This window comes from Calidris pugnax, unplaced genomic scaffold (genome assembly GCF_001431845.1).
Source record: "Calidris pugnax isolate Ruff unplaced genomic scaffold, ASM143184v1 scaffold103, whole genome shotgun sequence".
Lineage (NCBI taxonomy): Eukaryota > Metazoa > Chordata > Aves > Charadriiformes > Scolopacidae > Calidris > Calidris pugnax.
The window spans coordinates 6,239,339-6,253,366 of NW_015090990.1; the positions used below are offsets into that span (position 1 = coordinate 6,239,339).

Consider the following 14,028-nt stretch of genomic DNA (forward strand, 5'->3'; position numbering starts at 1 on the left):
ACAACAATGTGTAGGCAGTCTAGAAGATAAGTGGATTAGTACTCAAGTGTGAAATCAGGAGTGCTGTAAAGTGATGGTATAGAAACCCTGCAAAGAGCAGACTTGGCAGGATTTGGCTTGCGGTGCCAGAACAGATTCCCCAGGTTGAATTGCGCAGCCTTATCCTGCAGGATTTAAGTAGTGCTATGGTTTTAGCTACACTGAGGGAAACAGGCAGAGAAAGACTTTTCCTTGTTTATGTCTGTGTAACTTGACCACTGCTGTAAGCACAAATTTATGATGTAAGATTATACTAATGGTATTCTCTGTGCCTGTACAGAGCAGTCACGTAAAAGGAATTATCTTGGTATGTGTTTTTAATTTTTACAGATTGTAGTAGTGAAACTATCAGAGCCTACCTCTGGCAACTGGTACTTGTGATTAGAGCTGCCAAATACAGCAAAACATGTATTGCAAACATTAATTTGAATTCTGAACAGCTGTTTGATTCATGTTCATGTACCTCTGTTGTTCACTGTTTGCAAGCATTCATGCAAATGGATTTTTGTCTGCATTAATGCAATCCTTTACATGAATAGTCATTTTCATAAGCAAATTATATTCTTTGTGAGTGATGTTGTCATTGTAGATGCTTTTGGTTTTGACTATTCCCACCCTTCCCCCCCATTTAAAACTGTCAGTTACACAAAGAACAAAATAATTAAGTGCAATATGTGGAACCAAGCAAACACCTTGATTAGTTCATGACCATCTCTGCTGCTGACATTTATTCAGCAGGTAAGAAAAATGTCTTTAAAAAATCCATCTTTGTTTGCAAGCTAAGAATAAAACCTGAATTCAAAAAGAATATTAATCACAACAAATAATCCAAACATCTCTGCTTGTGAGCATCAATATTCATGATTTAACGGTGAAATTATTTGCCAAGTCTCCCTAGCATGTTATAGTACATGCTGACTGGCCAGTAGGTGGGAGTTGTTTGTGATGAGTACTTTGCAGTAATGTTTTATGTGTAACATCTGTTTTCTGCATCCTCCTGTTCAGTTTGCAGTCATTTGCATAGAAGTGGTTTTTTTGTTCAGAAGCAACAGATATTTGCTACTACAGACTTTGTCTGAATTTTTCCGTAATTTCAGCTGGTACATTTGAGACAAGACAAAATGTGGTGTGACTCATAGGTCAAGTCTTTGTTTGATGCCTGCCCTTTTGTTTTTTATAAGAAAGAATTTATAAGAATTTTTATCCAGATAGATTTTATCACAATATATGATCAGCTGTTAAGAATGAATTAGTACAAAATAAGGTTTCATATATGAATGAAGGAAGAAATTAATTGGATTCCCCCCCCCCGCCAAATGCCAATGTGTTCTTAGACTTTTTATCTTGTTTTTCCTGAGCTTTAGTCAGTAACTGATTCCTGTGGAGAGGCTTTGCTCTAAATCATGAGGATATATAATCTGAGGCAGGGTCCTATTTTATTATTTCATATCTTTGTTATGTTTACTGCATATGGTACGTACTTGATGTTTATGTCTTAACATGTATGTTCTATACCTGTTCAATTTCCCATGTATCAGCTATATACTGTAATGCCGAATTGTGCAGAACAGTCATTTATTTCAAGATTTTGACGAGGATGAAAATGTCTTTGGATTTGTCTTTGTCACTGCACAAAGATGTTGTTGATTCCATATTTCCATATTGCAGCTTGTTGTCTCTTTTATTAATATCTTTTAGCACATTTCAAAGCAATTGCTGAGGTGCTTTTACCCCTCTCTGTAGTGCCTATCCAGTGTGGTCCTGGCGTTTTTGTTTTGTGGATTTTTTTTTTTTCTTTTTTTACTTTTTTCTGTCCATGGGTGTCAATGAAACACTGAGGATGTGGCAACTTAGGTTTTGTAGAGCAAGTTTGTCAGTGTATGTTATGGAAAAGAAGCTTCTGTTGGGAGCACAAGTCATGTCACAGGACTGTCACCCCTCCCCTCCACTCAGTAATTCTAACACTGCTCTTTTGGGCCTTTTCGCTGGGATTTGGAGATGCATGCTTTCTAAAGGACTGTTGCAAGGCGATTGTTACCATGGTTTTCTAAAATTTCCAGCCTTTTCAGGTACAAGAGAAAAATCAACACAGCCAGGCTTTTACGTTATTTTACTTTGTAGATTCTAGGTGGTATTGTGACTGCTATAAATACATTCCCCACATTTACATGGGATTTTTGTCTTCTAGTAATAACATGTTGCATCTGAACTTTTAAAATGTGTGGTGCCTGCCAATTATCTGGCATCCTAGCAAGGCAGAGCCTGTTGCCATGGAGCTTTGAGGAGGACTTGCTTCGCCAGTCAGCGTACCTGCAGCTGGAGAACTGGTTAAATGATCTCTTTGTGGAAGCAGTTTCTTCAGGGTGAAGGAAAACTAGGAAAGAAAGGAGAAAAAATGGAAGTGGGGTGTGTGTGTTTAAGAAAGATATATCCTTCTCCCAGCCCACATCTGTCATATGTTTCTGCTGGGGCAGGTTGCCATTTCTTTGAAGAATCCTTAACTATGTCAGGCAATTGGAGTTTGACCTCACAGCAGTGTGCATGACTGCTTTTCCTTGCTTTAATACTGTTCCCTCCATGTCAATTTTGTTTTGCTTTGCTGTGGATTATTGCCACGTTAGCATGGTGAGGAGCATGGCAGAGAATGATGTATCACAACATTGTGTGACGACTTTGTTGTGAAGAATACATCAACAAACCGGAAAGCCTCCAGTGCCCGCTGGTTACTCAGTTGTGTGAATCTGCAGGGTGCTGCTCCAAATCAATCTTAGCTACTAGACAGCTATTTAAGAATTATGCTGAAAGGTCTGAACTTTTCAAGCCAACTTTCTCCCTTTTTCACCTAAACTGGCATTTCGCTCTCTAACTGTATTGGGTAGCTGTTTTTCAGTCATTGCATCTGGAGCCTGAATCTCACTGGTGTCTGACTAAAAGTCCAAGAATATTGACTTACCACACTGTGCATCTGTTTTTCTTAGTTATGTGATGTTGTTTGGTTCCTATAGTCAGTCATGGACTTTTATGCACTGGATTCACACATTTGCTCATTTTTCTGCAGATTATATATATTGCTATAGCACTTCTGAGTGTTTGAGGTTATTCCCATCCTATATGATGTACTGTCTTACATGTCATAAGTGGCTTTTGTGTTAGCAAAATTGTACCACTCTGTAATTGTATTACCCTTATGATTCCTGATATCAGATGTGGGGTTTATTTATAGCTTTACTTTCCATTCATGTATTGAAAATGTAGCTTGTGTATGTCTTTGGTGCCTTGACCCCTAAAGCTTCAGGATTCTAATTTCTTTGTGAATTGCTGTTGCTTCAGTTTGATTCCCCTTAATTTAATTAGTAATTACTGATCATTAAATTAGTAATTATTAATTCTGAAATTACTGATTCAGTTTGTAGCTATGGTGCAGGAAAAAGAATGACAGTTCAATTTGAGTTCTCTGTCCTGGTTCCCTGATTCTGGACTTAAGGAACCTTTAGAGGTATCACAAACTCCGTGGCCTCATTGTTAGAAGTTTGACTGCTGCTTATTCTTGTTGGTCTCTGTCTTCCGCTGGGATATATCACATCATCAACAGAGAATGAAAAATAATGTTTTCATAAACAGATTGTGTGTACGCTTATCATCTCCTGCTTCCTGGAGCTGTGGATCTCACTCAGGTAGTATAGGACACCTATGTAAACAAGACCTAGGTTAAATGTATCAGAACATACCTCATGTGCTGATGTGCAGATGTGCCTCTTTCTGAAGAGTATTGGCTTATGGAGCAGCAGCTGTTTATGCAGATGTTAATCTAAAGGGATCTCCTGCTGGTACGTAGTCTGTACAAACAGTTTTGGATACTCTTTAATCTATCTCTGCCCGGCTCTTGAGTAGTGGAAGTGTCTCCTTTCCCCTTTGTAGCATTTTCCTGGTGAGACTTGATAGCAGAGAGACTAAAATCAATGGATCTTAGGCAAGTGGCAATGCCTGAATTTTATCGCAACTACTTGATCAAACAACCTTCTTGATAGTGTTCCTCGAAAAGATTCAGAATAAAATTTGGGCAACAGTGATACTAAATATATATAATAGATAGCTATGTCGTCTTTGTGTGTTGTGGTGATACTCAGGTTCTGCAGTATTCCCATACCTCCTGTCTTTCCTTGATCGGCAAGCTGGGTGTACAGCTAACCTGTTTGCCACTTCCAAGGATTCTGGGAAGCATTTGTTATGGTTCATTATATAAATCTTCTTAATGAAATGGCTTTGCTACTACCAGGTCATGACACTTGGTGCAAGTCTAGGCTATGCTAAGTGTAAACAAATTAAAAACCCTTTGGTGTGAAAAATATTTGTTTCTGCTTCTAGCTGTAAACAGTTCTGGCTATTGAGACTCACTATCTGCAACGACTTTACTGATGCTAAAGATGCATGTTAGTCATCCAGTCGCTGTTTGATATACTTACAGAAGACAACATCTGACAAAAGAGCTTTTGTCTGGAAATCATCTCGGGTTATGAAATTAGTTCTTGCTCTCTGACAGTCTGCACACTAGTGATGATTGCAGCTATTAGGTTTGCCTTGCGGTGCAGTTAAGACGGAGGTTCTTTGTACCTGGAACATTACAACTCCCGTAGCCACAATTTCAATGGGCTTGGACATGAATTTGACCTAGGTCTCACTTGTATGATAAACTCTTTGTCAGCCCATCTATCGCTCTCTTCACTGAGATGTTTGAGTGTAAGCATTTTCTTTCTCGCACTCCAGCTGCTTCTTTACCCTCTTCTGCAGTCAAGCTATAATCCTGTGGTTTTGATATTGCAGCCTGTTGCCATGGAAATAATGGTGATTTCACAATTTCAGTGCTGTAAGCACTGCAGGAGGCAGTGGAAAAAGTGGCTGGCAAAGAGATTCAGCAAGAACATGGGGGACAGGTCAGAGTTGTTTCTGAACCTGCTTTTTTGGGAGGGTTCTACCCCTTCTCTACTATTGTGGGGTTTAAGTGTGTGTGTGTGCTTTGTTGTGTTCTCTCACGTTTTTTGCAAAGGTTATTACAAAGTGATGCTAAATGCTCCTTGTCCTCAGAATAAAAATACAATGCTTTCTTTGCAGCTTATAGTAAATCATTTTTGGACAAAAGGGCAAAGGTTGAGATCTAAGCGTGTTCTGCTTAAGTTGTGTCTTTAGCCAGAAGAAATCCCTTTCAGGAAAATGTTTTTTTCATAAATAGTAAAACAAGCTGAGAACATCATGACAGGCATATGCATTTAAAGTTATCTGTGTGACTGACAGTATTAAAATCTAATATATTCATTATTTAATTTTTAGTGTGCTCTGCATACAAACAAGTTTGGTGCTGAAGATCATTTTATGTGGCAGCTGTTCATAGCATTATGTTGTGATCTATACTGAAGTCTTTTCTCTAAATTAGATACATCTATAAAGGTAGAGTGAAACTTACTAGAGGAAATCAGCTTTGTTATGAAATGAATTGGCAGCTTAACAAGCTGAAGGCAAGTGGCATTCAGAAGAATGAGAATTTTTGATACTATACACTTGAAAGCATCAAACAGCAGCCCTTTTTCCCCAGCTATTTACAGCAACATTCCACTGATTAGTGTAGTCAGAGAGTAGATATTATCTGTAACTTTTAAATTAAGATCTTAGAATTAGTTTTCAGTCTGCAGTAGGATGTAATCGGTAACGATGGTGACAGTAAACTTTAAGATCTTTTTTAATTAAAGATAAAGAAAAAATTGTTTCAGCCTATCGGATGCATTAAAATGATATAGGAATTGCTTTAAAAATATTTTGATCTTCTTTGGCTTGATAGTCCATAAAAGGAGATAAGAAGATCAGCTGTTAAATATGAAAGGGAAACAATAAAGAGTGTTCAGCATGACTCTGGCTTTGTTTGACAGTGTTATTAGGAAGCCAAGTTCATAAGGATGGATCCAGTCTCTTGGTACTTTACTTGTGTGAATGGAAATAAAAATATTGGGCACACAGGTAGACTATCTGGATTTCACAAAAGCTCTGCAAGAAACTTCTGCGTAAATTAAAATGACAAAATGAGCCAGAACTGTGTTTGCAGGACCTGTCCTGAAAAGATGCCAAATATCTCATGCTCTCAAATCTAATTGAGAATGTGGGCATTTTGGTAGTAGAGTATTACATAAATCAGACCTTTAAAATAAATCAAAAGGGAGAACATTTTCTTTCTGAACTATATTTCTTAGTGAAAAGTGATTTTTGTCATGTAATGTTGCTTAATGCCAAGTAAGATTTTGTTGTAGAAAGGTGCATTTCCATTGAATTATATTGGATTATATATACTTCATACTTGTCCCAAACTTACTGTGTAACTGAAATAGTTATATTATTTTTATGCATGAGATTGGCTATAGAATTTTGTCTGCAGTGGTAGAACACAAGTAGCATTTGCCTTCTGTCTTAAGAAGAAAAGACTGCCTGTAAGAAAGTCAGTGAGATGATAAATATACTGATAAGTATTTTTGACTCCTTCCTGGTGATGTTTAAAACTCTTGGTAAGGGAGCCATTTAGCTACAGGTAGTAGTATCTGATTGATAAATGAACTCCTTCGTGACGAATGACTTCGAAGACCTGGACAGCAGGCAGGTGTTTCGGTGCCTCATTGCTTCTATCCCCGTTACAGGTGCATGTGACAGCATTGCAGTGATGAGCGGGATTTTAAAGAGGAAGTTTGAAGAAGTTGATGGCACCTCACCGTGTTCCTGTGTGTGGGAATCGGATGATGACATTTCTAGCAGTGAAAGTGCTGACAGCGGAAGTAATGTCCATCCATCCACTTCTAATCATTTTACTCGTAAGTACTAAAGTGGTGTGTAAGGCACAATACTTGTTTTTTATACGTGTTAAGAAAGGTTAATCTTACTTGGAAGAAATACAGTGCTTTTATTTTGAAGTATTTTTTCTGTTTTATTACACTTAAATGTTGACACCGTGAGGAAGTACTTCTTTTTTGAAAAAGAGCTATTTCCTCTAGTAGTTGTTCATGTAAAAATTTATATGCCAGAGTGAGTTTCAGAGGAAACTCCACTTTAATACTATATCATTTATATATAGATGTGTGAAATGTTTTGAGTATATAGGAGACCATCTTCCATTTTGGGTGATGATTTGGGGAAAGAAGAAAAATAGACAGTAACAAAGCTTGAAAGACATTGCTTCTGCTTGGACCTGTGTGTCTAGAGTTGAGAGTAGCCTGCACCATCTGCGGCAGAATAGCTGCTCTCTCTGATCATTCATCCTGCCACCTGAGCCAATGCAAGCACACAGCCCTTAGAAGCCTGGGTTAGTGTAGTTCCTTATCTGAAAAGGAAGAGCTCCACTGGGTAAAGGACGTTTCTGTACCAGTTCTCTTTGAGTGGACTTTTCAAAAGCACACTCTGCACTTGGATGTTCAGCTGAGGGTGGTGGTGAAGAGGTTGTACTCTACCTGGGAGGGCACCACAGGAGTCTGTCCTGAAACCTGTCTTGCTTAACATCTTTATCGATCACCTGAAGGAGGTGATAGAGTGACTTGCGTCAAGTTTGAAGAGAATCACATTGTGGGGAATAGTTGATGCCCTTAAGGGAAAAGCTGCTACTCAGAGGAAGTAGACAGGCTGGAGGGACAGGCTGACAGAAGACACATAAAATTTGGCAAACACAAGTGCAGAGTTGTGTACCTGGGAAGGAAGAGCCCCTTGCAATGATGCAGGCTGGGACTGACCCGCTGGGGAACAGCTCTGCAGAGAAAAGGCACTGGGGGTCTTGGCAGACTGGCAGCAAGGGGAACGTGGGTGAGCAGTGTGTCCTGGCAGCCAAGAAGGGCAACAGCCTCCTGGGCTGCATGAACAGAAGCAGAGTGAGGGAAGTGACTGTCCCCCTCAGCTCAGCACCCCAGCACTCATTAGCCTGTACCTAGAATATTGTTGTCCAGGTTTGGCCCCCTCAATGCAAGAAAGACATTGGTAAAGTGGAGCAAGTTCAGCAGAAGGTCACCAAGACAATGAGGGGGCTGGAGCATTCACCCTGTGAGGAGGGACTGAGGGACCTGACCAGACCTAACTGGCTAAAGCTGTAAGCAGCCTGGTCTGATATCCTAGCTGACCTCACGTTGAGCAGGAGGTTGGACTAAAGACCTGCTGCTTCACCTCTGTGAGTGAAAATGGCAGCTAGTACTGAGTAGTTTTGAAAAGCCTAGATTTTTTTGTAGGCTTCTTGCTGAATTTAGAGTTCTAGTGGGAAGAACAAAAACTGTGATGATTTGAGACACAGGTAGATGTGAGCTGTCCTCTCCCTCTCCCCAGCTCATTACCCTGCTTTGATTGTGTTTGAGGCTCTTGCTGTTGGCTCTTGAACTCTCCAAATTTAGCAATGGGATTTTCAGCCTGGAATTTCTTCCACTTGGCAGTCTGCCAGTGCTTTTGTCTACTGAATAGGCTTCAGGACATGATGCAGATACATTTATTTTGCTTAGCTTTCATTTGATTTCCATTTTTGATTTTTTTTGGTTTGGCCTTTTTATTTGGGTTTTTCACTTTCATTGTTTCATTCTTGACAAAGCCACAACCTGTTTACTCATGTGTCTGTAGGCAATGGCAGTATTTTTATAATGCAGCTGTCTAGGTAAGTACTTTGTAAGATTTTTGTGGGAACGAAAACCCAAAAAATCCCTGACTGCTTGACAGCAGACTTAATAAATCACAAAGTAAATAAACAATTTTCAGTGGTTTTGTAAAGCAGAAATGAACAACAAGATTGAATTTAAGGAGCTTGGCTCTCCATAGTTGAACCTCATATAATTTAGTGGCATCAAAATAGAAGCCATAGTTATATAGGGTGGTGAAGAATCAGACCTGTAGCCCAAGAAATGTAAAAGTATTATCATGTAAATTAACTGAGGAACTTGTTGCTATTTTCCTGTTTGTTACCTCAAAGGAAATTTGCAATTCCTATATAAGTTTTATTTTCAGAATTTTACTTACATCTGTATTGTTGTTTTTTGGAAGTAGCTTTTATATTTTTCTGGGGAGAATGGGTTTATTGGGATGTTTACTGCAATAGATTACTACTTACTACAGGTTTTTCAGAGGATCTGGAATTGCATATTTTGCATTTCAGTGAGTTACTGGTAGTAGTGGCTTTCAGATTCCTGTTGTCTGTTATTGTTATTTTCTCTTAACAGTCTATTTGCAGTCCACTTCTGCAAAACCCAAACAAAAATTTATTAACAGCCCAAAAACTCTAGATGTAAAATGAAAATCTGTAAGAATATTAGAGTATTTGCAAATGAAGATTATTTGTGTAAGCCAGATATAGGATTGGATTGCATCATGTTTGAATACAGGGCAAAACATGAAAGCGTGCCTTTCTGTTGCAGACAACTCTGTCCTCACTAGCATGTGTTATACGCATAACAGCAGGCTTTTAGAATATGTAAGATGTTTACTTTGGCGTCATCTGAGATCAGCGTCAAATTCTTTCCTTCTCAGACCTCTTTATGCAGTACTGTGTTTATTCCATACACAGGTTCCCTGAAGTCTGGGCTCCTACTGTGTGCCTACAGCTACTCTGCTGTTCAGAAAAATCTAAAAAGATTCATATAAATTCTTCTCACTCTTCTTTATCAATACATGTGCAGATTCATTGGCTTCTCCAAAGGGCTGCTGAGACACACAACAGCAATCTAAAAAATCCTCTATTATGCCATGAGCTCCAGTAATCCCTGTCAGTACACAGTAATTCTTTGTGATAGTGGAATGTAATATTATAACAGTATTTTATAAGCTGCATGTACATTAAGACTGTTGGTAATAATTAATACTCAACAATTTACATTGATCGTTATATATATAGCATGTTTTATTCAAAAATAAATGTTGGGCATATCCAAATTAGTTAAATGATTACAGAAGCATTATATTGCTTTCATTTCTTCAGTGGCATCCATGGGAATGAGTGCGCCTTTTTCAATAAATAGAGATAAAGGACTGTGGGCATGTATACACGTGTGCATATGTTTAAAGCTTGAAAAAAACATAACTATATATATGTATATATATGTAATTTGAAAAAGCATATATATGTGTTTGTATACATACATATGTGCACAAAGTGCAGCAAATGTAGCAATGGCATACAGAAATTTTGAATGTTATTTTAAATGTAAAGCTTGTGAGAGAATGCCACAGAACAGAAGACAGGAGTGAGAAGCTACAGGGTTTTATACATGTTCCTGACTGGGTTCCCAGTCATGATAACTGAAGAAATGTATCTGTCCCCCTAAGGGTTGGGGATTTGTGTGCATCAGGCACTTGTCTTCCAGTTAGAAGCCTGCACGATATAGGCAGGAAACATTAATTTATGCTGTTTTTGTTAAGGGGAGGTGATTTGTGCTTGTTTCTTTGGTTTTTGAAGAGAGTTTACTCTTTCAGTCATGGATTGTTTGCTAATCATTTTACTGGACTTAGCATTTCACTTTGTTTTAAATTGGAATTTTTTTCTGTACTCATGACTGGGGAAGTTGACAGGTGAATTTGTGCTGGCCCAAACTTTATCTCAGGTACAACTGGAAAGTTTCTCTAATTTATGTCAGTTAACCTTCTGTGGGTTGCTTAAGGATGTTACAGACCAACCAGGCTCACTCTTGCCACTGAATACAGTTCTTAAGCAAGGGGTGGAGGAGCGGCTCTCAGTGAAGTTGTTCAACAGGTCTGGAGACTGTTAGATGCAAGCATTATAAAGCAACGTTTTATATTTAAGAAAAATTCTAGGGAAGCATAGGGAACGTTAGTACCTGTTTGATCTCTATTCAAAATACGTGCACTTATTTGTTTGAAAGAATAAATTAACGCTACAGAATGAAAAATATGTCCTCAGGAAACTAGCTGAAAACCAAAAATGTCACTTAAATTTCTCCATGAAACTCAATTCAAGGTTTCTGAATTATTTTTTTTTTAAAGATCTGATTACTTATATTCACATTGCTGCTTTTCATATTATTCGTGGTTAAGCCACTCAGTTTGCTCACCTGCAGTGATGCCATCACAACAATGTTCTTGTGTGTTATGACTATTTTATTTTCAGTGGGATGGCCTTTGCAAATGGTTGCAGTAGTCCTGTCCTGTGAGTTAATAATTCTGAAGTGTCAAGTGGGTCCGGTAAAAAGGCAGGAAGAACTCTGATGTGTGGAGTTGGTCTGTGCTTTGCCTCTGTGAGATGGGAGACTGAAAGGCTCTTGTGGCCTTTGTTAGTCAAGAGTAGAGTTTTATTTTACTGAGTTTTATGTCAGAGGGAAAGAACCTGAAATTATGTTTGGCGTAGAGCTTGGACCACCTTGGGTTGGGGCAGAGGTCTGCAGATTATAATTCTTTTCCTGAACAGCATATGTAAGAGAGAGAAACTAATGGCAATATAGATTTTTAAAGTGATTTGCCTCGATTTAAAATGCTAAAAATGGGATCTTAGGAATGCTGAGAACCCTGATCAGAAGTCCCTCCAGGGTATCTCAGACAGATAATCAAAGAAATTCAGTCCCCTTAAGCGGAGTCTTGTACTGAATGTTCTGGGAAGGGTCTGTCTGTTGTTAATGTAGCCAATGTATAGAGCAGGAGTAATAAATACTATTACTTTCCAGATTCTGACTGGATTATTAAAAACAGTTGTTATAAGATTATTTGTTAGATATGGGGAACTGCTTGACTCCGCAGTCAAAATCACTGAAGCATTTCCAGCATGAAAACCTGAGCCAGCAGACATTTTCCATTATCCTGTTATGTCATGATTGACTTCAGTTTTTACAGTTTCTATGGCAACGGTGATTTTTGATTGGTAAAGAATAAAGTGCTAAAAGAATTTTTTTGAACTGTAGAGTATTTTTCCATCAAAGGAGTAGAGTGAAAACATCAAGGTGCTTTTTGATAATCAGTATTGTAATTGAATTGCTGCTTGAATGTGGATACCTGTTTGTGGCAGGCTACACATATACTAATTTTTCAGATAGAACAGATAAGAAAATAGCCCTATTACAGTTGCCAAATAACTTCCAGTATAAATGATAATAAAAATTATCATTTTTATTAATGATAATTTCTATTTACAATTTATACCTTCTTATTTTTCAAATTAGATAGATACTTACATTCCCATGTTAACCCTTAAAGAAATGTACTTATCAAGACGCGGCTCAGAGCAACACAACAGGTTGTTTTCTGAGGTTCTTTGGCAATTTTTGCAAGCCATGAGCAAAATGGTGCTTGGGAACTAATAATGGAATTTCATCAGGTGGGAGCCAGGAAAAAAAAAAAAAGAGGAACAAGACCGTGACTTGCTGAATTTTAAGAAAACAGAGAGAGGGGTCAGAATGCTCAGGTAAACAATTAGTGGTTACTGGGGAAATACAGAGAGGAGCTAATAAAGAGCTGGTGGGAAGATGGCTTGCTGACTGTGTCATATATGAAAGAAAAGAGAGAAGGAGGTTCCGTGAGACAAGAAGAGCTTGACGAGCAAGAGGGTGTTTTTCAGTAAGAGCAAGAAAGCAGTGGTAACAGATTTTACTTGGTAAATATGTCAGTTTGCAGAAAGGGCTACAGATTGGCTGGCTCATAACTGGGAAAAGAGGGAAGGCTAATGAACAGAATGAGAATGAGCCAGCTTATCAAGATCAAAGGAATTTAATGCTCCAGCAGTTTGCAAATTCTTAGTCAGTGAAAGTGACTCATCCTTTTTCACTACATTGAAATATGTTCCACGCACATCAAAAACACATTAGACAATTGCTGGGAAATGTTGATTGGAATTCTGTAGCACTTCCGGATCATTTCTGCATTTATTAGTTAGAGAAAAGCACTTTGCACTAAGAATATACGTATAAATCCTGGTCTGTATTCAGCAGTATGTTCTGTCAGCAGATCTGGAACCATCTTTTGCAGGCACATCTGGAATACCTAGTTCAGTATGATGTTAACATGATGTATGAAATGATATTTGCTGATCAGCTGTTGTGAGATTTGCTAAAAATTAAACATGATGGTTGGATTTTGTCCTTGATTTGTGAAGCAGAATACAAATTAGATTCACAATTGGAATAGTATACCAGCTTGAGTCTTAGCCACTAGTTCTAGACCTTTTATAGCAGTTGATGTCTCTAGATGATCTTACAATATGAAAATAATTTAAATAACTTTACAGTCTTAATTTATAGACCTAGAATGTGAAGTTTCTTTTTTTTTTCTCACCTGTGACACATGGGTGCAATTTTAGAAACACAAAATCATGATGACTATGGCTTTCTTGATAAAGAGTAATGTACTTAAGCCCACAGTCTTTAAAATCCTTTCAGAAGTTCTTTTCAGCGAACTTCTAGCTTGGATTTTTGAACTAGTCTTACCCAACATCCTTTTCCAGAGAAACTGTAGGGTTGGGATGTAGATTAGCTTTATTTTAGTGAAGACTTGCTCCATAGTCTTTGGCAAAAAATACCAGAATTTTTAGATGTGTTTCTAAAGGTAAAAACCTTAGATGTCTTTGCTACTAACAGTAGCTGTCCTGCTCTTCAGACATGAAGAAGCTTTATGACAACATTTGGATGCCAGTGAAAGCTGTGGGTGGCATGATACTATTACATTAGCTTCTGTAGCAAAATCATTGATGAATCAAATCACAAAGGAGGGAAAAATGGATTTTTGTGTTACCAGTTTATAAATTCTAATAGGTTCATTTTTGTCTGAAAAATTGTCTTCGTAGTTGCTTTCTCAAGACTGCTCTGTCCAGCTTTTATTCCCAGTGAAAGTCCCACTGGCCCTTTGGCAGCTTCCTTTGAATTTGCTTTATGTGCTATTACAAAGCAGATGGACCTTCAGAAAGACTTTTACAACATCCTGTCTTATATAGTGCCATGTTTGTTTCATACGTTTAGTATATATTTTGGATTTTATAGTGGTTTATAGCTTTTACTACCAGTC

General features: G+C 38.1%; 1 protein-coding gene across 3 annotated transcripts in view; it reads left to right on the forward strand.

The window, feature by feature from the left end:
* CSRNP3 (cysteine-serine-rich nuclear protein 3) overlaps window positions 1-14,028 on the forward strand; it is a 110,175-nt gene that overhangs the window by 24,347 nt on the left and 71,800 nt on the right. For all 3 annotated transcript variants that reach the window (XM_014954263.1, XM_014954266.1, XM_014954264.1), the window contains exon 2: window positions 6,714-6,884. In XM_014954263.1, the coding sequence (XP_014809749.1) occupies window positions 6,737-6,884 (148 nt within the window). In that variant the 5' untranslated portion in view covers window positions 6,714-6,736. The remainder of the gene's footprint in view (window positions 1-6,713; window positions 6,885-14,028) is intronic.